The 24624-nt window shown below is 34.9% G+C and overlaps 4 protein-coding genes across 7 annotated transcripts; 3 read left to right on the top strand and 1 right to left on the bottom strand.

Annotated features, from left to right (window-relative positions):
* The first annotated feature begins 397 nt into the window (after positions 1–397).
* On the top strand, positions 398–6713 carry LOC8268188 (flowering locus K homology domain). 2 transcript variants are annotated; one of them, XM_015721083.3, is made up of 7 exons: positions 398–569; positions 1692–2295; positions 4183–4435; positions 4883–5028; positions 5123–5401; positions 5878–6072; positions 6265–6713. In XM_015721083.3, exons 2-7 carry the CDS (start codon positions 1702–1704, stop codon positions 6439–6441), a joined length of 1644 nt encoding a protein of 547 aa, XP_015576569.1. In that variant the 5' UTR covers positions 398–569; positions 1692–1701; the 3' UTR covers positions 6442–6713. The 2 variants fall into 2 exon arrangements, with proteins under 2 accessions (XP_015576569.1, XP_002521945.1); XM_002521899.4 differs by having other exon boundaries at positions 4880–5028.
* A 980-nt stretch (positions 6714–7693) lies between these two features.
* On the top strand, positions 7694–9715 carry LOC8268189 (ankyrin repeat-containing protein At5g02620-like). The gene is made up of 4 exons (XM_048380350.1): positions 7694–8732; positions 8863–8920; positions 8970–9034; positions 9246–9715. The coding sequence occupies exons 1-4, from the start codon at positions 8395–8397 to the stop codon at positions 9406–9408; spliced, it is 624 nt and encodes a 207-aa protein (XP_048236307.1). The 5' UTR covers positions 7694–8394; the 3' UTR covers positions 9409–9715.
* A 373-nt stretch (positions 9716–10088) lies between these two features.
* Positions 10089–14021, bottom strand: LOC107261480. Its single transcript, XM_015721085.3, has 2 exons — positions 13507–14021; positions 10089–12700 (listed from the first exon to the last, which is right to left on the bottom strand). Exon 2 carries the CDS (start codon positions 12580–12582, stop codon positions 10330–10332), a length of 2253 nt encoding a protein of 750 aa, XP_015576571.1. The 5' UTR covers positions 12583–12700; positions 13507–14021; the 3' UTR covers positions 10089–10329.
* Positions 14022–18046: 4025 nt separating this feature from the next.
* LOC8268190 (myosin-binding protein 1) lies at positions 18047–23993 on the top strand. Of its 3 annotated transcripts, XM_048369624.1 has the most exons (4): positions 18047–18300; positions 19353–21296; positions 22051–23631; positions 23727–23993. In XM_048369624.1, the coding sequence occupies exons 2-3, from the start codon at positions 19463–19465 to the stop codon at positions 23586–23588; spliced, it is 3372 nt and encodes a 1123-aa protein (XP_048225581.1). In that variant the 5' UTR covers positions 18047–18300; positions 19353–19462; the 3' UTR covers positions 23589–23631; positions 23727–23993. The 3 variants fall into 3 exon arrangements, with proteins under 3 accessions (XP_048225581.1, XP_048225580.1, XP_015576557.1); XM_048369623.1 differs by having other exon boundaries at positions 18048–18300; positions 19359–21296; positions 22051–23993; XM_015721071.3 differs by having other exon boundaries at positions 18048–18300; positions 22051–23993.
* The last annotated feature ends 631 nt before the right edge of the window (positions 23994–24624 follow it).

Genomic DNA, 24624 nt, shown 5'->3' with positions numbered 1-24624 from the left:
TGCTGTGTTGGAGTATATTGAATGACTCTTTATATATCTATGTAAATAAAAGTAAAAGTAAAGAGTCCATTGAATTTAAATAAAATATTTTATTTTTTATATTTAAATATCATTTAAGATGCTTCTTATAAAATTATACTTTTTAACATTAGGATGCTTTCAAAATACAAGAATTTAGATTTGGTTTGATTTTTATATTTCGGTTGATTTTGCTCATCTCTGATTATGAGAGTAGCTCAGCTAATTAAACAGACCAACCCGGCCTAACCCCAGTAGTCCATTCTCTTTAAAAGGCTCAACTCAAATCTTAGGGCTAGTTTCGCCATTTAGCTAGATTAGAAAGAATTAGAAAACATACAAGGATCACTTTGCAAATTGAGGGTTTTATCAGGACCACATAACAAAAAAGAACAACATCCCCAAAATCTTCATCACTTAAAAATCACCTGCACTCACTCGAGCCCTATAAACCCTCGAAGCCTGTTATCATTCAAATCTCTATTTACGAACCCTCTCTACACCCCCCAAAAATTCTTTTCTTTTCTTTTCTCTCCTTCCTTTCATTACATGTAAGTGCTCTCTTAGTTATATTTCCATGAATTTGTGATAAATTTTATTAGCTGTGTTGTTCTTTTGCTTCTATGTTCTCTGTAACTTGTCCTTTAATTGCTTATTATACTCTTTTGGTGGGTGATTAAGGGTTTTTAGCTTCTATCCGTTAACGGGTGTTTTTTCTCCAATTGCGATTTTATGCTTGTTTTGGTATCAAAGATTGGTTGTTCAGACTTAGGTAGGGGAATGAAATTTAGGGTTCTGTTAAGTATATATGTTTTTCATGTGTGGGATTAATGATGTTTTTTTTTTTTCTCTTTATTTTATTAGTTTTTGGCATATTATATTATTTTGTAGCAAAGAATGCAGTCTTGTTGCCTTCATTGGGTTAAAGGTGTTCTGTTTGATGAAATATTGAATAGTATACCTTTATCAGTGAAAGGAAAAGATGTAGAAGTAGGAGGTCTGTATTCTCAATGAATCAGTTGTTATCTGTGCAAAAAAAAAAGAAAAAAGGCCAGTTTTCTTTTCATTGAACTAATAAAAGCATATTATTGTCATTGATTTGAGATATAGACTATATGCGGAGTGCCAATTGAGCTATGGGTACTGTGTAGTGTATACAAATAAAAATAGGCCTGAGACTCCCATCTTCTTATGTTATATGGAGGATTCTAAGTGTAAATCTTTGTTTTAAATATAGGATTCTAAGTTTACATGCTTTGTAGTTTAGTACATTTTGTTTCTGTTCCTTACTGACTGCTGATTAAGATGTTTACCAAAATGGTAAAGGAACTCATTACAAGTTTGAAAAAATCTCCTCATTGAAGTTTTGTTCTAAGCTCAGTGATTTCTAGTACTTAAACTCTGTGGAGACTAGAACTTAGGCCCTTGCCTTTCTGGTTTCTGCTATTTAATTTTGAATTCTGTGATTTTAGATAATCTCTGGAGGGGAAACAGTTTTTAGCTTCTGTAGTTATTGATTAAGAAATTCTTTTCTGTTATTTCTTTTGTTCTTTTAATTTGTGAGTAAATATTAATGAACGTCGAGTTACTTGATATTTCTTCTATCTCCTTTTAATTTCGGAAATACTGTAATTGAGACAGATTCTATTTTGTGTGTGGTTTGTTTTGTCCAGTGCAATAGTCATGGCAGAAGCTGATCAAAGCATTGGTGAACACGATGTGGATCAAGTGGCAAATCATGGTGTAGATCTTGCTGTTGATCATGGATTAGATCATCCCATAGATCATGGCCTGGATCATGCTGTAGATCATGGTGTGGATGATGCTCTAGATAATGTGGATCATGCTGTTGATCATGGTGTAGAGCATCCTGTTGATCATGGCCTCGATCATGCTGTTGATCTGGGCATGGATCATGCTATAGATCAGGGCTTGGTTGTAGAACATAATGTGGATCATGGTATAGATCAGACTGTGGATCATGGTATAGACCAGAATGTGGATAGTGTTATAGAGCATGATATTGATCATGCCACAGATCAAGTTCCTGAGAATTATCAGGCTCAAGAAAAAGGACATGATGCTGATACAGTTAGTGGAGGTATTGAAAAGAAGTGGCCTGGTTGGCCTGGGGAGAGTGTGTTCCGGATGCTGGTTCCTGCACAAAAGGTTGGTAGTATAATTGGGCGCAAAGGGGAGTTCATAAAAAAAATAGTTGAGGAAACGAGAGCTCGCATTAAGATACTTGATGGACCTCCAGGGACAACAGAAAGAGCTGTAAGTTTGTTGTAGTTTCTTTTATTTTTCACTTTAGTATAAATAGCAAGAAATGGCTGGTTGGAGAGAACTTGTTGGCTTGGAGTGTTTATTGTTATCATTATTCAAACAAAATTTTCTCTCCCTCTGTTTGCTTTTACTTTAATTTTTTGCACTCTCTCTCTCTTTCTCCCTCACTGTCTTAGTTTGAAGTATAAACTGAAATTTCTAGGTCTTGCAGAATGTTTTTATGGTGTTAGCTGAGCTTCAATTATGATCTCAAGATTGTGTGTGCAATTATCATTTTTATGAGTTTGGTTATTCATCCTTTTTGATTTTGATTGATAATATGAATTTCTTGGTGTAAACTGCTTTCTGCTTGTGATTGGAATGCATTTCTTTTGTTAAGGAGGTACAACAATGTGCCAAAAGACTCAACTTAATTTTAATTATAAAGGAAAACTAAGCAATAGAAAATTAAAAATAAAGAAAAGATAAAGGGTGACTGCAAAATTTTGCTTAGATGTAAAGATTACTTGTAATCAGAAGAATAGTTTTGGTAATTCTTAGTATAAAAAATGTAAATGACTGACAAGCATAAATATGTAACTAAAGTAATAAGCTTATAACATAATTTCTAAATAAAATTCAAATTTAATAGAAAGTGATACATTTTTATATTAAAATATAAAATAATGTCTTATCAGCATAGGATAAAGGATTCAAGTGTCTCTCATTCAATACCTGGGAGTCTTGGTTTTTGACCAGAAATTTTGTTGCTGAAAGTCATCCATTTAGTGCAGGTATAAAGTTGTGCATATGGTCTGTACTTATGTAGTGAAACTGTAATTCTGCAGTCTGTTACCCTTTAAGTATAGGATTTTAGCAGAGAAAAAGCACTTCTGGAGAGAGAACTTATGGTGGGAGATGTCTATTATAACATAAAAAGAATCCTATTGTTGAAAATTTGTAATGGACGGAAGACAGAGGAAGTCTGATAAGGAGAAATCCAGAAAATGAAGAGTTCCTTTTATTGAAATAACAAAAATGAGTCTGTGCAGGTTCTGTCCGCAAATTTTAAAGGAATCAATCATCATTAGGATCCCAAATTTGAAGAACCAAAGATCCAGATTGCAGGGATCCGCATTGAGCATTACAAGGTGCTGAAAAGTGATTTGAATAAACAGACACCTTGTACGAACTACCGTATCAAGAAGCTCTGCATTCGCTCTGGTAACTTCAGAAACTGGATGGTTGATTTCTTGACGCAGATTGTAAACACCATATACCGGGCCTTTAATAATCCGCATTAGGGTATACTGAAGATGTTATTAATGCCTAATTGCTACCTAATTTATTATCAATATACTTAGAACAACTAAGCACTAAAGCATCTGAAGTGAATTAATCAACTTTACACACTAACATACTGAAAGCTTGCCAATCCTTGTGGTCATTTAGTGGCAAGATTCCAAATCTTATGTCTTGGTACAGATTACAAATTTGGATGTTAAGAAAATATAACCTTAATAAACTAATAAATTTAGTATTCTGAAGTATAATAGGCTATTGATAAATGATAATTCATCAAATCTAATTCATTGCTAGGACAATTAAACAGAAAATTCCATAATGTTGCTCCTCTTGGTTCTTGTATTTAAATGAAGTAGTTTACCAATTATTAAGCCTAAGGCTTATGGAGTTCTGAAAACAAAATTGAAGACTTTTAAATACCTATAGAAGAGGAACACAGAACAGAAGATGATCAACATGCTCTTTTGAAATTCTAATTGGCTTTTTAACGTTACTATTATTCAAATTTGCTTATTTCAAGTGCCTCCACCATGTCGACCTTTCCATCATATCAATTTTTCCTAAGTTCTTGTTGCTGATTTTGTTCTTGTTTAGGTCATGGTATCTGCCAAGGAGGAGCCTGATTCTGCTCTTCCTCCTGCAATGGATGGCCTTTTGAGAGTTCACAAACGCATTGTCGATGGTTTGGATGGTGATTCTTCTCATGCTTCATCAGGCACAGGAACCAAGGTTTCAACCAGGCTGCTAGTACCAGCCTCACAAGCAGGAAGTCTGATTGGAAAACAAGGAGGAACAGTTAAATCCATTCAGGAAGCATCTAGTTGTGTAGTTAGAGTTCTTGGAGCAGGTTTGACCGATACAACTTTGTTTGTCATATTTGTTCATTATTTCTTCCAGTTAGAATTACTTCAAAGTATGTCTATTGGTTTTGGTGTCTTATTTATTCAGGTTGCGTCCTTCTGCCCAACACTTGGGTGAATAATTTGAATATAAAATTGAAATCATTTTAATGCACCGGTTCCCCTTCTTCATACAGCCCTTGCCTTTATCATGGAACTGGTTGTTGTGTCTGTTGTTTCTAGAGACTTCTGGTCCTTCCTTTGGTTACCTCACGTGTCAAAATCTCCATAATTATAGGTCTTTGTTCTGATTGCTTTGCATGCTATTTCTGTTTTCGGATCTCCATGCTTTAGTTTAGATATTTGACTTGTTGGCTTTCTTTCTCTCTTGTTCAAGTTGCTGGAATTTTTGACTTTGTCTTATACACTATTTGTCTGGAAAATTGCTGCAGAAGACCTTCCAGTTTTTGCTCTCCAAGATGACAGGGTTGTAGAAGTACTGGGGGATGCAGCTGGTGTGCACAAAGCAGTGGAGCTAATTGCATCTCATCTGAGAAAATTTCTAGTTGACCGCAGTATAATTCCATTATTTGAAATGCACGTAAGCAGCTTTTCAGTAAAAGTGTAATAGTGCAGCATCTACTTTCGCATGTTAAATAAAATGGAATTTTATTTTAATCATTTTGCTTTACCAGATGCAAATGCAAAATCCTCCTCATATGGAGCACATGCCACCTCATCAATCATGGGGTCCACCTCAAGGTATTCCTCCAAATGCTGGTGGAGGTCCTGGTTATGGTAATCCTCAATATATGCCACCTCCACGGCAAATTGAGAACTATTATCCTCCTGCTGACTTGCCACCTCCAATGGAAAAACAACCTCATCAGGGTATATCTGCCTATGGAAGAGAAGCTCCCATGGGTGTCCATGGATCATCAAATTCCCAAGCGGCACCATCAATGATCACACAGGTTATATAATACAGCTTTCTCTTATGTTTTTACCCTCTTTACTGGAAAAATTTGTTGATACTAGAATGATATAGAATTTGATGCTGGGTGCTGAGGAAGGAAGTTCATTGGGATTAGCAGAGGTTGGGCATGGTTACAGGGAGCTGCCTATTTCTTAGTATTTTGTTGAAGTTGATAAGATAATTGTCTAACCCAAGTTTGAAAAAGTTAAGTGAGAGCTCCATAAGTATGTTTATGTTCTTTTGCAACAAAAGGACATCTGTATTCGTTTATCTTTTTAAATTTGATTGTCATTCTTTGGGGTCAGGTTAAAGTTATTTCAGGTACTGAAACTGAGAAGTTTAGCAGTAGTCTATTATATCTAGGACCCCTAAATGAACTTCAATATTTTCTTAAAGACAGATTCTTTTCTTCTCCTTTACTTTTTGAAATTATAAGCTCCTAACTTAAAATGATGGGTTTCATGCTTCTTGCAGATTACGCAGCAAATGCAAATTCCATTATCTTATGCTGATGCTGTTATCGGGACAGCAGGTACAAGCATAAGCTACATTCGGCGTGCTAGTGGGGCAACTGTTACCATACAAGAAACTAGAGGTGTTCCTGGGGAGATGACAGTTGAAATCAGTGGAACTGCTTCCCAAGTCCAAACAGCTCAGCAGCTGATACAGGCATATAATTTAGCACATACTTCTATTTGAAACTTTGTTGTCTTGTTGCTTCCATGGCTAATATTTGCCGCATGCGCATTTCCTTGTTATTCTATACCTAAATTACGAAATTATAGAATTCCCTACAATTACTGATTGTTGATATTGACATTGGTTCCTTATGTGCCTTCTGATGACACCCTTTTATTGCAGAATTTCATGGCTGAAGCTGGAGCACCAACACAGGCACAGACAGGTGGGTCCACGGACCAAGGATATAATCCTTATGCTGCTCATGGTTCAGTATATGCATCCCCCCCATCTAATCCAGGGCATGCAGGCCATACTGGAGGTTATGGCTCAGTGTACGGTACAAATTATGGATACTAGGCAGAACCCTTTGAGTTCGGTTTGGTCATCATTGAGACTATGTAATGATATCCAATTTAGTAGTTAGAATCACTGAATAATTATCTAAGGACATATTGAATGTTGTATTTTGCTCTGCTAGATTCTTCGTTAGAATTCACATATGTTAGATTTGTTGTGTGCATTAGGCTAACCATAGGGTTGCCGACACTATTTTGGATTTCCTTCACAAACTTTGTTGGACAGTTCTATATGAGATCCTCTGCTCTCGTTTTTTTGGTTTTGCTCCATTACCTCAGTTTTCAACATGTGATTCATAACTGGTATGTTTTGGGCATATTTGGCTGGTAGCTAGTTCAGTGGAGTGTTTTCTTTTCTGTTTGTTCTTCAATTGAATTTCAGGCAGGCCATAAGCCTAGTAAGTTGTGAGTTCGACATTTGGTGTCCGTCCAACCATTGTAGTAAAAGTAAAGACAGAATTGGTATTGGCTTAGTTAATCTGTTCTTTTGAATGGTTCTGATCACGTGGAGTCGTGACTATGTTTGCCGTGACTCAGATGTGGTTAAATTGTTGCATGTTTTAGATTTGAGCGACTAGAACTGCAAAACGCGCAGGGTAGGCTTTATGTGAGAGGAAAGCAATTTAACTGCTTTCTTTTGCTATCCACTGGGGTGATTACTAGTAGCATTGCCTAAAATTGATATGTTGGTGAGCCCATAAGACCTGGAAAGAAGGATTAATTTACAACATGAAAAAAACAAAAAGATAAAAAGGACGAAGAGTATGGGAATGGAGAATGAAAGAGGGCAAGACCTGCAGAAGAAGATTTATTTTTATCAAATAGCTATCCGAGGAACATGACTCTTACCAACATGTTAGTGGCGACTATCATTGCTATCGTCTCATATGCAGCCGCCTATAAAATTTAATCAAGAAAAGCAGGCATTATACACGCCAGAAACTCATATTACTGATTAGCCTCGAGGAAACATTGTATTTGATAAGAGTATGGATCATACCAGGCAGCGAAATATGGAGATCAGAATTTCTTCAGCGAACTTGCACGCTTTAACGTGTCAAAGAGACACCATAGTTCATTCATGTTGAAACAAAGTTTGGCAGGATGGAAATTGCAGAAATGATAATGAACATGCAGCCACCACTCGTGTGTCAAAAGACTTCTAAAGGCGACACCCCCTTGCATACTGCAGCTAGGCTAGCCGCCCCAATCTTGATGCAAGTAAGTCTTGATCAACTACGGGTGTGCTGAAAGGCTTGAACTTGAAGCCAACTAAAGACTAGTGAGGATGGTGAATGTGGAGAACAACACAGCATTCCATGACGTTGCACGAAATTGTCACTTTGAAGCGGTGGAGTTACTGATTCAGAGGGATCCAAAATTGGTTACGTTCGCTAATAATGCAGGGGAATTCCCCTGTTTCTTGCAGTTGATATGAGGCATATGAGAATTTCTTTGCTATATCTTCGAAACAACTCCAGTTTGTTCTGTCCAGGGAAGGAATAACATGAATGCCTTGCATCCGGCTGTTATTCGCTCCCAAGTCCTGAAGGTAACACTGGAGCATCTATTACCTACCAGGCAATAACCATTTTAATTTTATGGATGCCCTCTATCCGCAAGATACATCCTATCTTTCAGGCAGAGGAGCTGGAACCCTATCTTTTATCTTTCCAACTAGTCATTCAAGTTTACTAGTCACAGCTTGAAATGGGCACTAACATTTTCCACCTCATCAGCCAATAGGTACAAGTAAGTGCACTTGCTTCAAGATATTTGCTCCTCCTTGGGATCCTTTTTAAATTGTTACCTAGAGGAAGAGGAGGCTATAAAGTCTATACTGCAATAGCATCACCCTTCTCATTGTTAGTTTATTCATGCATTCAATGATTTTACCCTTCTTTTATGGTCATATAGTTTTTCTCTTCCATGGTTGGCCTTGATTAAGCAGTTAATGGAAAAATGCCAACCTGCAACCTCAGAAGCCTACAACTTTGGAGCAAACCTGGGTGAGCTGGATATCGTGGATCAGTTTCTGTCAGCTGACAATTCCGTTGCTTCCCTTCAAAGCAAAGAGGGCATGACTGCTGTTCATTTGGCTACAAAAGGTCACACTGCAGTGCTGCTAGCGATGGTTGCAACTTGTCAGGATATTTGGGATTTGCAAGACAATAGAGGGCAGACAGCTCTTCATGTTGCAGTTGAGAACCAAAAGATTAACGTAGCGAAGGTTTTCCTAGACCTGGTTTCCGAGGATCTTCTGTATCAGCAAGATAATGAAGGAAACATCTAGCTACTTCCCGGGGATACTATATAAATTGCTGGTTAATGATGAAAGGATAAACAAGACGATCACCAACAAAGGTCTTAGTGTTGTGGACATTTATGATGTCAGATACAGATAAATACTATTTTAAGGTAGTACCCCCTTAACTTCTGCTATTGAGAGATTGATTAGGTCCTCGATGAAGAATGAATATGTTGCATGTAATAGTATTTCCAGATTTAAATTGTTTGAAACAATTACAGGCTTGGATGACTTTACACATTGTAAATTCTGGTGGCTTAGCAAGTACGGAAGGAGTGCTTAAGAGGTAAAAGATACAGTCCACTGAGACAAGTGGAAGTGAGCGACCGCAACAAACAGGGAGAGTTGCAATTCAGGGAATGAGCAACTTGCAGAGTTGAGAATAGATCCTGCAAGAGAAGGGAGCCATCATCAATTTGCTTGGTAACAACTCTCATAGCCAGCCTCATCTGCAGCAGCTTTCACCACACCAGGTTGTTACAGAAGCGATGGTCCTGATGCGGGTGTGGCGATTCTGAGCAAAAGAAGGCATCTTTCAAAGCATTTGTTACAACTAATATCTTAGCATTTTGTTTATCAAGTGTCCCACTGTATCTTCATTGTTTTACTTCATTGGTCGGAAGCATGGGCTCCTTGCATTCACAACAAATTTCACAGTAACGCTCACTAGATATGCCGTCAGTGCTAGCCAATTCCACTGGGCTGGCCATCGCAGTTCTCTCAATTGGTTGTTTCTACTTTGGTTTCCAGGGCATTATAGCTATTGAATAAATTTGCGAGGAGAACTTGTGCAGTTCAATAAGTTCTTTTCCCTGTGGGGAGAAGTTCAAGAGTTCCGAGTTTGTATTATGATTCATATGTTTCTAACACACACTGCTCTATGGCTGTATAGATAGGGCTATAGTTCATTGAAGGATTAATAAAATGTCTTACAAAAGGAAATTTCATCCTTTTATTTTTTTGGAAATATGTGCTTAGGCACTTAAGACAAATACTTCATGAATCTGCCATACGTGGTACTTTGTTTTCTTCCTTTTCTATCTGTTTTTCATTTTTTATCCATATATAAACCTATGTCCCGATAAAGAACCAGCATTGTGCAACTTGGAAGCCAGTGGAATTTATAACGGTTACCTTGAGTTGCCTTGCTAATTAGAATCACTTGATCAAATCCACAACCTTATACAGAGAAAGCTTCATTCTATTCGGTTATTTGGTGCATGATGCAGAAACATTGTGTCTATCATATGAAGATATAACAGAGTCGAGATACAGAGAGAGATTGTCAATTAAAATTCTCATACAGCAGAGGTTAACTATCTAGATACTGAAAGCTGCAATTACAAATGCATCCTCCATAACATTGTATTATTGAGGTCATCATTCATAAAGGATTCAATCATCCATACTGGATTGAGGACCGTGAACTTAAATTGCCTGACCGTCAAAGAAAACAAGTAAAGCTTCTACCTGCAGGCTAATAACTATTAGAAACTACAAGAATACTACAAACCTAAAAAAAAACTTTTGCACAAAGGGGACCAAATACAATGGCTGTTAAAACATTTTAACAGCTGCAAATTAGATGGGTGCCGCACATGTTGTTCTAAAATGGCCTGTTTGGTTGCAGCGACTACAATGCACAACTCGCTTCACACGGCCACGGTCTTCTGCTCGGACTCGTTTCTTTCTTGGTCGACCAGGCGGACGAAGTGATTTGGGTGGATTAATGATAACCTCAACATTCTTGTTAAAATTTGGGTCACCTTCCGACAACTCTTTCCAGAGACTTTTATCTGGAATTGGATGAATAGTTTGCGAGTATGTTTTTCGATATGTTGCTACAGTAAAACAACTCTCAGTGAACCGATGCACATTCTGCCTGCAAGAGAGAAGTGCTGCCACTGCATGTGCACAGGGCAAGCCATACAGCTGCCATCCCCTGCAATGACAACATCGGTTTCTAATGTCCACAATATGTGTTCCTTCATGAGAGATAACCTCAAACTCAGCTTCATTTGCACGAAGCACCTGATAAGTGTGTGCACGCTCAAGTGCCTCTGCAACACGCCTCTCAGCAGAAGGCACAAGTATTGATGTCCACTGCATGCTGGTCTCTCGACGTTCATTAAACCAAGTCATTAGTTGCCTCCTAATGCATTCCATCATCTGAATTATTGGAAGACCAGAGGCTTCCAATATCCAACTATTCAATGCTTCAACAATATTAGCTGTCAAATGCCCAAATCGAGTCCCTTCAAAATAAGCCGTCGCCCACAACCGAGGTGGAATTCTTCGTATCCAATATGCAGCATCTTGTGATATCTCTTCAATCTCTAGAATTTTAGCCTCAAATTCAATGACAGTCAGAGCATGAGCAGCTTCCCATAGAAGGTTGACAAGCATTGTGTTATTAAACTCTTTACGGAAACTTTCACTCAAGTGACGCATGCAAAATCCATGAAAAGCAGTTGGAAAATTTGTTTCCACTCCATCAACAATGCCTTTTTGCCGGTCTGACAAAATTGTAAGCCTTGGCATGTTTTCTGTATTAATCTCAAGGAGGTTATGGAGTTCAGACAGAAACCACATCCAATTTTCATCATTTTCCTCATCAACAACACCAAATGCCAAAGGAAAAAGAGCACCATCCCCATCAAAGCCGGTAGCAAGCAGCAAAGTACCCAAATACTTACTTTTCAAAAATGTCCTATCAAGTCCAAGGAGGGGTCGGCAAGCATTTAGAAAACCGTAAATTGATGCCTGAAATGAGATGAAGAGACGCTGGAAGCAATTATCTGTTGGGTTTCCATACACAGATGCAATACTCCCAGGGTTTGTCCGTTTAATCTGATCACAATACTGCGGAAGCAAGCGATACCCTTCTTCGAAAGATCCACGCATGGCAGCCATAATGCGCTCCTTGCCTCTCCAAGCTTGCTTGTATGATAAAGTGATACCATGTACCCGGTGGATCTCTTCCAAGATCTCCTTTGGCTTGTAATTAGGGTTCTCCTTAAGCCGTTGCTCCACTGAGTTCGCAACCCACTGAACTGAGGCTTGTTGGTGGCCAAGATGAGCAATACCTCCACAAGTATGGGTCTCATGGATGGTCCTGATGGTGAAAGTCGGAACCCCTGGCAACTTTGCCGCATGTATTCGCCAGGGACATCCCTCACTGGCACATTTAGCTGTAAAACGAGTCTTGTCCGATTTTATAGTCTGCATTTCAAAGTGAAGAGCAATGGCTGTATCCCTCAATGCCCTGCGGCAGCTGATGACATCTGGAAATTCTTGCCCAACTGATAGCTCATAATTAGGGGCTATAGCCAGGGTACGAGCCTGAATGACAGGAGAATGGACTGCATACTGGGAGTGGTCAATGGACAAATCCTGACCAGGTTCCATGCTCATTTCCTGGCTCTGGTCCACAGCTAGTTCGAGGTTCTCATCAAGTTCTTGGTGCTCTGAAACAGCCAATACATTGTTCTCTGATAAAGCTAACTCGTGGTTCTGTGGAAGGGCCAACTCATGTTCACCAGCATCCGGTTTGCGATCCATACCTAAATCGTTCTCATGCGCATAGCTATGAACAGCATCCCCTTCATGGTCATCGCTCTGTCCCAGATCCAATTCATGGTCATGGGGATGTCCTAAACCCAGATCATGGTCATGGGTCTGCCCCAAACCCAAATGATGTTCATGTGCTTGACCCAATTCCAGATCATGATTCTGGCCCAGACCCAAATTGTGATTATGCTCTAAGACCAATTGTTGATTCTGCCTAAGCCCTAAATTGTGACTTTGTCCAAGTATCAAATCATGGTTTGCCATTGCATAAGCCGATCCTGATTTGTCAAAAAATCTTAATAATTCAGCCCCCCAGAACAAACCACTAATTTAACAAAATTGATGTCAACAATACTGATCCTTCTGCAGTACTACCACATGCCTGCCAAGCAAAATAAAACTGTAACTTTAAGAGTTCAATACACATCTTTGACATCCATATACAGTGCATAAAGCCAGACATGGCTTGGGAAAAAAGTACTTAAATAAAATAAAGCCAAACTGAAAAATTAAGTCTCAGTAGTTCCTGATCAAATTACATTTTGAAACTATGGGCCCCTGCCACAAGTGATCAATTTTAGAACACTGATCTTATCCAAGGGGGGAAGAAATCTGTCAGTACCACTTTCTCCTATACTATCCAAGAACAAAAAGCTCACTAGCCATCATGCACATACGCATATCTTGTCACATTTCTCAGAATCAGCATGGTTACCACATCCATCAATCAACCAATTATCATTTTGATACCAAAACTAGGAAACAAAATAAAGCAGCTTAACTCGTATTTTCACTTCGCTTTCTAAATGACAAACCAAAAGAAATGAAATTCAAGTTTAGGCATTTTCTCACTTCTACTCTTACTTTATGAGCCACCCGATGCCAAATAACTCATTGACCAATGAAAAAATGGAGAAAGTGCAGGACCGGAACAACGAATAACTAAAATACAAATGCAGAACCATAACTTTAGCTACAATTACATACAAATGAATATGAAATTTTCTAGCAAAGCATTCACTTCCACAGCTATTAGGCAAAACCAACTACAGAGAACGAATTTCAAACAGTAACAAAAACACACCATTAATCAATCAAAACCTAACAAAATAGCTAAATAAACAACAGGAGGAAATGGGGACTGAACAAAACTACATAAAGACATTTCAGAACACTAAAAGAAGTTACCTTGGCATAAAAAAGCAACCAAAACCCTAGCTTTAAACCCACAACATAACCTCCAGAAAGAACAACCTTTAACAACCAAAACCAGAAAATCTGAACTGAAATTACATAAGTATGGTTCAGACAAGGTACGACTACAATTACAGGACAGAGTACGGATCGTGGTAGAGAAATTGAATTAGGGATTTTTATTTTGCCGATTGTTATTTAAAAAGGAAATAGAGGAATGAAGAAAAAAACGACAATTTAAAAAAAGGCGGGTAAAAGATTATGAGGAGAAGATCGGAAAAGAAAAAGAGGAGAGAAGGGTAAGGAAGAGGAAAGGGTTTGATTGGGAAATTAGAGAGAAGGGCAGAAGAGGGAGTGTAGGGTGGCGAGGGTTGAGAAAGGAAATACAGACTTTGATGATTAGAGAGAAAAAGGGGTATTTATGTCATTCATGTTTTTCAAGGGCGTTTTTTGTTTTGGGTTCTTTTGGAATTATCATTATTTTCTTTTTGGGTCTCTTTTTATTTTTCTTCTACAAAATATAAGAGACTTTTTTCTTTTTCTCCTTTCCTCATATGAAACACAATTATTCAAAATATTTAAATAAGCTAAGTCAAATTAAACATTTTGTTTTACAGTGCATGATTCTAAGCAAAATTAAATTGAGTTTAAAATAATAAAATATAAATTAATAAATTAAAATTATTCACTGAAAAAATAAAAAATGTATTATGAAATATAGTATACTGAATAAGAACTTTTAATTTTGTTCTTAAGTAAATTTATATAGCTTGTATTAGTTATTATAGACAAATATAATATATGATTATAATCACCTTGTCTAAAAATATTTATTTACAAATAAATTCAAAAACTTCTAAATGAGTCAAATCATATAACTAATAAATTAATTTTTATTTTTTAGCTTAAATTTAGCTTATTCATCTAAAGAATTACGATAAACAAGCTCGAACAAATCAAGTTCCAAATAGTTATAAATAATTTAGCTAATTTATAGTTAGAAAAATGTATGATAATTAGAAAAGAAATGTAAACACAACCACGGAAACAAATGTATAATAATGAGATACTTTTTTATTATTTAATAGCTTTTCTATAAATTTCTTTATAAATAATTTTTATCAAATTTATTTTATTTATTTTTTCTCTAAAGTAGTACTCAAAATTTAAATAATATTCTTTTTTAGGATTTCAGACGGACTCTTACTTGTTTTCAAACGGTCGACGATTACTCAAACACATAGTTGCCACAAAATATGTACATTTTGAAATCAATAATGTAATTAAGATGGATGTTTTGAGCAGAAACACTCCCTATGTGATGTTTTTCACCTCCATAAAATGAACCTTTTTGTATGCTTCATATGATCTTGAAGATAGATTCTTTAAAGATAAAAGATAAGAGTGTGTATGAGGGCTTTTTTAAATGCTTACCTGAGTTTGGTTATTGAATTTTTAATAAACTTGTGGATCTGTAATAGGGTGGGTATTAGTAGTTGAAGTCAGGTTGAATCTTTATAGCTTTTTAGGGGAAAGCTTCCCATTCCTCTATCCCTCAATTATGGATTGTTCATGGTTTTATAGCCTCTCATGCTACAACTTAGAATTGCTTTCTAAACTCAATTTTTTCAAGCATTAATCTAGTTATAAATAGATACTTTTGGAGCCTCCATAATTGGTACCTTTTAATTTATTGGGCGTAATTTATGTAATACAAAGTATTATAAATAATATTTAAATATAAAAAATAAAAAATAATTTCTAAGACCAATAGATTTTTTTTATATATATTTTTCTTTTTATGATTTTAAGCATTAATAATTTAAACTCTTTTTAAACTTTTGTTAATACAAAAATAGAATTAAAAATATCAATTAATAAAATATATAAAATCTTGTAATGCATTTGTTAAAATTAAAATAAAAAATGAAATTTGGCTCTCCAATTATTTACATATTTAAAGAATAAAAAATCGATTGGAGCATCTCTAAGAAACTTCTTTATATATATTAAATTTTTTACTATAAGGAGTTATTTCATAAAATAAAATGAGACTACAAATGCATTATAAATTTTTATGTACTTTATAAATTGATATTTATAATTTTTCAGTTAATAAAAATTTTTAAAAAATAAAATTTATTATTATTTATAAAAATATATATTATAAAATAAAAACCTAATTACAAATTAAATTCTGAACTTTATACTTTTTAATAATTTTATCCAATTGTTTCAAAATTTTAAAACAAATATTTATCTTTTTTATTTTTTTCAAAAACACTTTCTGATGATAATTTTTAAAGTTTTACAGTAAAAAAAAAGATATAGAAAATCGATTATTTTTACCAAAAGAATAATAATTATGAATCAACAAAAATAATTTATCATAGACTTAAGAATAAGATTATAAAATTTTTTATGTATATGTATTCTTTTGCATATTTTACATCTAAATGTAATATTTTTTTATTAACTTAGTAATTTTATGCCAGTAAGCCAAATTGACTTGGCACGTTATTTTTCTAATTGTAATATCTCAAAAATTGTTACTGAAAAAATGTTTTTGAAAATAAATTAAAAGTATAGATATTTATTTTAAATAAAATTATTAAAAAGTGTGAATTTCGGGATTTAATTAGTAATTAGGCTTATAATAAAATATAAAAAAAAAACTAATTGGACTTAAAATAAAATTTTACTTTTTACATTTAAAATATTTTTTGAAATACTTTTTATTATATAAACGAAACTATTTTAAAAAATAGTACCATTAGAAATGCTACATAGCTCTTGGTGAATGATGGTCACTGCTATAGTGTTTACTATCTTTATATTATCATGATGTTTAAATTAGGGTTAGGGTTCATCTTTGTTAATTAGGATTTTATTTATTTATTTATTGGATTGGATCCAACTTGTTTAAGGCCATAGCCTTTTTGTATTTTTCATGCATCCAATGAATATTTTAATTGATACAAGATAATTAAACGACAAAAGTTATATCTTTGTAAAGCCTTGATATTTGTTTATTTAAAAGTTTAAACTAAATAAAAATAAAATAGAGAAAATAACAGGTTATTATTTCTATTTTTAAGCATTTTCAAATACATTATTTTTATTATGAAATATGAATAAAAAGAAAAATAAAGAGTATTGTAAAATAAAAATTAAAAATAAAATAAATAAAAAGAGAAATGAGAATAATTTTTCTGTATATGTATATATATGTATATTTATTTATGTGTATTATTCTATTGATTGTAACACTTATTTATAGGTGTAAAATGTTATAGAGGTAGAATTCTATTTATATAAAAAAATATATCTGTAAATATAATGATAGACATTTAATAATAACCTAAATATTTTTAATATTATCACAATAACTTTCTAATCTTTTTAATTTTATAGAAAATGATTTGGAAACACCACTAAATCTGACGTAAAATAAATACATATTAAAAACAGGATAAAAGTTAATTTTATTTTTTACTGCGATGAGATAATTATTTTAATTTTATGATCCTATGTATAATCGAACTAATATCAATTTTTTATTTTCTTTTAAATGATATTATTTAGTAGACTTAAGCGTATACTAAAATTGTAATAATAGCACAAACTTTTTTCTTTTATTTTCCTAATTATGAAATAAAGAGAAGCGGAGATGGTACCAAGGCGACAACTATCAGGCCAAATAGCTTGGTCAACGCTTTTCGGATTTCTTAGAACATAGAAACAAACAAACCAGAAAAATTGGAGGTTAATTTTTCGCTCAAAATATATGTGTTTTAATGTTCATAAACTTAATTAACTCCTTGAAAAATTAATTAATTTCAATTTCTTGTATTAAAGCTTTTTTCTTCCACTATTTTTCTTTTAATAATTATTCAACATTTAACGTGAGAAAAGTATAAGAAGTTAAGCAAATTAACAGCATGAATAAATTTATAAAGGTTTTAATTAACTAATTAAGCAAATTACTTTAGTTTAACCGTCAAAATCGTTCAGCTGAAATTTCCAATAGTTATCTCAACAACTAGCCTACCTATTTTTCTGTAAGGCTTTTTAAGTGAAAAAGATAAATAAATTATATATTAAATTTTAAAGTCGATTAGTATTTTATACACACATAATAATATAAAAAAATATAATAAAATGAGTCAGATTTTTAATTTTTTAAAATATATATTACATAATTGATTTAGGTGACAAAAATATAATCTGTCACATACAATAAAATGTGTATATCTTTTTTTTCTAAAATAAATGAGCTTTATTAGGTTGTGACTTGGCGGTTATTTTCTAAATAAAAGAGAATTGACAGTTAATTATAGCGGGAATTGTTGCTTTTGTGTTGATTTCTTCATTAATAAGCCAAAACAAAACCCAAAAGTTATTTTCTTTTGCCATCTTTTGGTTTTTGCTTTTCTAAACTTTCGGTATCAACAGCCGACTTTTTGGCATTGTCGGCGTGGAGTTCCACTTTTGTTTTTAATGTTTTTATATTGTAATTGTCTGAAAACCAACGTGCACTGTTGTTGTATACTATTGTGTCTCTGTCCAAAACCAAAAGAAAAAATAAAATAAAATTTTGAAACTTTATTATTGTAAATAAAGCAAAACAAAGGTCCTCTCTCTCTACTGTTTTTGTTTGAATCTGTGTTTCTGTTTCTAATTTCTGTTACATAGGGATTTGTTTCTTGTCTTCGGTACCAAGTTGGCTCACTTTGATATTGATTCTCTTTTGCCTTAGAATTCTCAGTGGCTTTCTCATAAGAACTGGTCAGTTTTGCTATTTCTCTGAACTTTTTTTTTTTCCTCCAATCATGATTTAACTGTGAATTATTTAATTCTCTATATTTTGTCTTGTTCTTACTTTTTTTGTTTGGCTTGTTTTGTTTCCAATTTCTGATTCTGGGTATATGTTGCATGTTCATCTTCTAAATGAATTCATTTGTATTGTAATTATATCAGCTCTTTAGCTTCTAAAGTTTAGTTCTATGATTGCTTTTCTTAATGATAATTGGACCTCCTAACAAGCAGGTCTTCCATTCAGCTTTAGCTCCTAACTTGAGTTTTTTTCTTTTTTTTTTTTTTTTTTTTTTTTTTTTTTTATGTTATTGTTGAAACGTTAGCCTGCTAGATTTAGTTGATCATGTAAGCTTGGATTATTTGCCTTTAATGGAAAAAATTCTTTCTATCATGCAGTTCAGCGTTGCATAATTGTTCCTTATAGATGTCGACTTTCTCCCCATTTTTTTCCCATTTTCGTCTGGTTGGATTATGAATTATTTAGTTCCTGTTAAAATGATATTTGTTGGTTTGCTGGGTTCTTCTGGTTGTATAATATGGTGTGGGTTCTTAAATTGTTCAGGAATTTCTTGATGCATTAAAAAGCTTTTATTTCTGTAAAAAATTATTCGCATTAGCTTCTGAGTCGGAGTTTATGCTATCCTTTTCACAGTTCTTACAGAAATGCATCTGTGTTTAAATTTCAGATTTTGGTACAATAGGTTTTCAATTAGGATGTGTCTATGGGGACTTTATGGGTATTGGTCCCCACCGGTAATGGCCTATATGCATTTACTTGTTTATGGACTTCTAATGGAAGTTAGAGCTCATGGTTTTGGTTGGGGTGATTTTGTTGTCTGAAATGGGTGGCTTTTACTGTAGGAGTTTTTCTTTTTCGTTTCTCATTTACCCTGTAGTGTGATTAAAGTTCTTTGTTGAAATGTTTGCTTGTTTCATCTGGATTCATACTTCTTTCTTGGAGACTTTAATATGCTCTCTCTCATGATTTGATTATAATTATTCCTCTTTTTTTACTGATGTAGCTACAGTATCACATATTGTTTTGGATTATCAAATTTTTTGGGAGGTTGGAGGTTATTCTGTTTCACTCAATCAATATCTCATTTTTGGAATTGCTTAATCTTGCTGGAGCATGGATGCCAGCGGGATTTCATCTGTTAAATCACAGAAGAAATACTGCAGTATTAGGACTGCTTTGGCATCTGCTTTTCTTGAATGGCTCCTTATTTGTTTGCTCTTCATTGAAGCTATATTCTCATATTTGATTACAAAATTTGCCTGCTACTACGAACTGCAAACACCATGTTTGCTATGCTCACGACTTGATCACATTTTGGGAAATAAAAGATTGAAATATTATCGCGATTTGATCTGTGGCAAGCATAAGTTGGAAATCTCATCTTTAGTTCTCTGCCATGCTCACAACAAACTTGTTGATGTCCATGGAATGTGTGAAAGCTGTCTTTTCTCCTTTGCCACGATCAACAAATCCAATGCTGAAACATATAGGTTATTGGTGGGTAAGTTGGGGGAGGGTTATAGATTCGGTTTAAATGAGGATCATACTTCAAGTACCCAGCACTGTTCTTGTTGCAATGAGCCATGGATTCTAAGGGGATATGTCCAAAACCTAATGCAGACCAATATAGCTGGTTCTGAGACTGCTGAATTTGATGCCCCTGCTGTATATGATCAGAACAACCTGAATAAGATTGAACTATCTCTACCAGCCAGAGCTACTCTTCAAAGAAGTAAGAGTGAGTTTGACCATTTACCGCATATAGGGTACACAGAGCTCAAGGTTAATTCTGATACTGAATCTGAGGTCCTGTTCTCTGATGATGATAATAACACAAATGCTCGAGGTCATGCAATTAATACCAAGCAAGACATTGCAGTTGGATGTGTGCAGACAGAGCCTCGAATTATCTCTCTGCATGACGATCTGGTCTCAGAAAAATTAATAGATTCAGTCACAGCACTTCAGACTCCAATTTTAGCCTCACAGATACAATCAGATCTTGTAGAGTTCCATGGCGTTACATCCAAATCACCTTCAGTTTCCCTGGGGCATGGCTTAGAAGAAGTTCAATGGCAACAAGCAGATGGGAAGTCTAATTCCTCTGCATTTCCTGAGCTTATTTCGCTTGATGAAATTCCTCCATCATTAATTGCTAAAGAAACTCCAGTTGAAGCATCAAAAGAGAGCATGAATAGTTCCTTTGATAATGTCCCTCCATTATTGGATGCCAAAGAAACTTTTGAGGAAGCATCAAAAGAGAGCATACTTATTTCAGTACAAGACGTGCTTCCATCATCAGTTTCCAGAAAAACTCCTTTGGAAGCATCAGAATTGAGCGAGCTTATTTCTGTAGATGATGTTCTTCCATCATCAATTGCTAAAGAAACTCCAGTTGAAGCTTCAAAAGAGAGCAAGAATAGTTCCTTTGATGACGTGCCTCCATTATTTGATCCCATAGAAACTTTTAAGGAAGTATCAAAAGAAAGCATACTTATTTCATTACAGGAGGTTCTTCCATCATCAGTTGCCGGAGAAACTCCTACGGAAGCATCCGAATTCAGCAAGCTTATTTCTGTAGATGATGTTCTTCCATCATCAATTGCTAAAGAAACTCCAGTTGAAGCTTCAAAAGAGAACAAGATTAGTTTCTTTGATGATGTGCCTCCATTATTTGATGCCATAGAAACTTTTAAGGAAGCATCAAAAGAAAGCATACTTATTTCAGTACAGGAGGTTCTTCCATCATCAGTTGCCGGAGAGACTCCTATAGAAGCATCAGAATTGAGCAAGCTTATTCCTGTAGATGATGTTGATGTCCTTCCATCATCAGATAGCAAAGAAATCCCTGCTTTAGCATCAGCAGAGAGCAAGCTGGTTTCACTTGTTGATGTCCTTCCATCACCGAGTGAAGTTGAAACTCCTATTCAAGGATTACAAGAAAGTTGTAAGTCTCATACACTTCTTCTTCTTCTTCTGTGTGTGTGTCAAACTTCTGGGAGTGTGTCTGAAAAAATTATGTTACTACACGCATATTTGTGTGAATCAGTTTGGTCAGGAAGTAAAAATATAATTATCTAGTTTCTTGGAACTAGAAATTTGGTTTTGTTTCTATTGTTTGTCAGAGGATCTACATTTTGATAATTTATTCCTATAAAGTTGCACTTACATCTCTATATATAAAATATTTGCACACACATAATGAATCAATTTTAGTTTTGCAATATATTACTTTATAATCAAGATATTAACAATGGTATATATGGAGACATAATCCATATGTCGTGTACTGGGACTCCTGAAAGTGTCAAATTTGAATACATGCATGTTTGCTTTCTGTCAATTATTCCTTGATAATGCCATGCTGAAATATGTTTCATGATTTTCATGATGTGTGCAGTATTTAATATGGATACCTAAGAAATTTCAGGTGCAAATTTAAGAATTTTGTTTCAGTTGTTTAGCTTGTTCAAGCACTAGAATTTACACGAGGGATAACCTCGTGACTATCTGCATCCAATTGGATATAGATTCTTTAATTACACCCCCCATCCTTGTTAGAGAGTATAAAGCGCAAGAATGTAATTTGAACAATTTTATTCTACAGGATGTCAGAGAAACGATGATTGTAAATAATTCTGACTATTGTGAATACTTCTGATTAACACCTGTATCGTTTTCCTTTATGTTCTATTGCTTAGGTAATGCTAGAACCGAGGAAGTTTGGCAAACTGCTATCACAGATTGTGAAGAGATTAGCAAGACAGGAACTAATTCAGCTGCAATGAACGAAACAGCATTAGAAACAAACCCTGTTTCAGGTGACAATGGTCTGCAAGCACCCAACTCTTTGGATCTTGGTGATGCTTATAAGCTAGCTGTTGGCAATAAGGGGAGACAGTTGTCTGGTGCACTTGCAGAACAATGGATTGCGAAGGATTCTTCAAGACTCAGTGACGATTTGAAGACCTTATTTTCTCAACTATCTGCTGCTCGAGAGCACACAATGAATGATTCTAGTCCTAGAGTACCAGTGAGTCCAAAGTTGTCTATTAATGGTGATGAATTGAAGAATCTTGATGCTTCTAGTTCCATAGGAATACAAATGCTTCAAAAGAGAATCTCACTTGACAGAAATGAGTCTGGTCTATCTCTGGATGGAAGTATAGTCAGTGAAATTGAAGGTGAAAGTGCAGTTGATCGGTTGAAGAGGCAGATTGAGCATGATAAGAAACTGTTAAGTGCTTTATACAAGGAATTGGATGAAGAAAGAAATTCATCAGCAATTTCTGCAAATCAAGCAATGGCCATGATTACTAGACTGCAGGAAGAAAAGGCAACACTTCAAATGGAAGCCTTGCAATACCTAAGAATGATGGAAGAGCAAGCCGAGTATGATATGGAAGCCCTGCAGAAAACAAATGACCTTCTCTCGGAGAGAGAGAAAGAGATTCAAGATTTAGAAGCAGAACTTGAATTTTACAGGATTAACCCTGGTGAATCATTTTGGGAGAATACCATGCAAGAACTTTCTGACACAAAAACTAAAGATATCAAAGAGGAGCACCCAGAAGCTACTTCTGTCAGCACAAGTACACTTAGAAACTCTGATTCTTACAAACCAGATAACTGTCATGAAGTTGGAGGTAGAACTATATTCCGTGGGGATAAGAATGCAAGAAATGTGAAGGATTCATTGTTAGATTTTGATGATGAAAGGGCGTATATTTTACAGTGCTTGAAGAAATTGGAAAAGAGGCTTTGTCTGTTTTCTAATAACCAACTAGACTTGGTTAATGGTGAATATTCTGGAAAAGTAGAACATAGAGAGAGTGAATTGAAGGAGCTGAATAGCAAATTGGGATTTCAAGTAAGCAGTGGAGCAGAAGAAAATGATGACTTGTCAACCCAAAATGATAGAGGAAATGGTCCTGCTCAAGGGCATGCTTTATCACTTGAGAAATCTGAGTTATATGGTAATGAGTATAATGAAATGTTTTATAGCGGGCAGAGCTCTCCTCTACCCCCTGGAGGGATTCCTTTAGATTCTCTTGCAAATGAAGTTTCTGATCTGAATGAGAGGTTGAAAGCACTCGAGGCAGACAGGAATTTCCTTGAGCACAGCATCAACTCGATCAGAAATGGAGAAGAGGGACTTCAGTTCATTCAAGAGATAGCATCTCACCTGAAAGAACTGCGAAGGATTGGAATAAGAGGAAGGCAGCAAACCGTCGCTTAAGGCTTCATGCAAAACCATCAGAAATGAGAGCATTTAAGCATAGGTCAAATTATTCATGATTTTCTTGCTTTCGTTTGCTTAACAAAATCAAGAAGCTCAACCCATTGTCCGCTTGCTTCTGTTTTTTTAATTTCTCAGATGCCTCAGAAAAAAACAAGAAAATTACATGGTCCAGAAAGTAGAAAGGAGTGCATATAGTACAGTACTTGGAACCTAGTAGTGAAGATTGGCATTGAAATGTACAGTTTCAGAAGTTTGTTTTCACATTTTTTCCTTTCCTTTGCTAATTCTTGTTTTTTGGGTGTGATTAGTGAACAATTTGTACAATTAGAAGAGCTGATTTTTATGTGTATAGGCGAGTATTCTGATGATAATAAAGAGTGAAAAAAGTAATTGTCAATGTAATGTGTTTCTCTTTTCTGCATAAAAACTGATCTGTGACTTCAATTTACTGCTCCTCGTTTCTTACATGCAACAAATTTTTTGCCTTTCTCTGATTGCAACAAGTCAAACAATTATTGTTCATTGTTATTATAGAAATTTATCTATTTCTTGTAGAGACTAATAGTGAAAAGTATCCATCATAAGCAGAACAATAATACTATAAAGATGCTTTTTCTTGCTTTTCTTTTATTGCCATTGATGGCAATTCAAGGTGTTCTAGCTGTGAGAGTCTTATTCTCCTATAGCAGAAAGTTATCCAGCTCTCTAGTACTTGTAAAAGAGAGAACAATTTTAATCCTTTTTAAACTAATTGCATATTCCATTCAAACATATAATAATGGTGTACATAATGTGAATCTCAGAATATTTGAAAAAGAGAACTTGTTATTGGTTCTGAGCAACCCATTCACACAACCACGAAAGATATCCAATGCTTGCAACTCAATCAAGAATAGAGGAATTCACAAGGAAACCTGAAAGTATGTGTGTTTAGAAGGCATGAAAATTCGAGAATGAAACATTTGCACCTAAAGATCAGACTTGTCAACTTCTGAGACAACTACAACTTTACAGCTTTTTAACATGGTAAATC

This window comes from Ricinus communis, chromosome 10 (assembly GCF_019578655.1).
Source record: "Ricinus communis isolate WT05 ecotype wild-type chromosome 10, ASM1957865v1, whole genome shotgun sequence".
NCBI classification, from domain to species: domain Eukaryota; kingdom Viridiplantae; phylum Streptophyta; class Magnoliopsida; order Malpighiales; family Euphorbiaceae; genus Ricinus; species Ricinus communis.
Note: the sequence above shows the minus strand (reverse complement) of the source record. Positions and strands in the feature narration are given on the sequence as shown.

Bases quoted from the DNA above. Each gene is read 5' to 3' on its own strand.
- LOC8268189 (XM_048380350.1), top strand. From the start codon at position 8,395: ATGGAAAAATGCCAACCTGCAACCTCAGAAGCCTACAACTTTGGAGCA. The intron at 8,921-8,969 runs GTTGCATGTAAT...AAACAATTACAG, and splicing joins CCTCGATGAAGAATGAATAT to GCTTGGATGACTTTACACAT. The intron at 9,035-9,245 runs GTAAAAGATACA...GCGATGGTCCTG, and splicing joins ACGGAAGGAGTGCTTAAGAG to ATGCGGGTGTGGCGATTCTG.
- LOC8268188 (XM_002521899.4), top strand. From the start codon at position 1,702: ATGGCAGAAGCTGATCAAAGCATTGGTGAACACGATGTGGATCAAGTG. The intron at 4,436-4,879 runs GTTTGACCGATA...AAATTGCTGCAG, and splicing joins AGTTAGAGTTCTTGGAGCAG to AAGACCTTCCAGTTTTTGCT. The intron at 5,402-5,877 runs GTTATATAATAC...TGCTTCTTGCAG, and splicing joins CACCATCAATGATCACACAG to ATTACGCAGCAAATGCAAAT.
- LOC8268190 (XM_048369624.1), top strand. From the start codon at position 19,463: ATGGATGCCAGCGGGATTTCATCTGTTAAATCACAGAAGAAATACTGC. The intron at 21,297-22,050 runs GTAAGTCTCATA...TCTATTGCTTAG, and splicing joins TCAAGGATTACAAGAAAGTT to GTAATGCTAGAACCGAGGAA.
- LOC107261480 (XM_015721085.3), bottom strand. From the start codon at position 12,582: ATGGCAAACCATGATTTGATACTTGGACAAAGTCACAATTTAGGGCTT.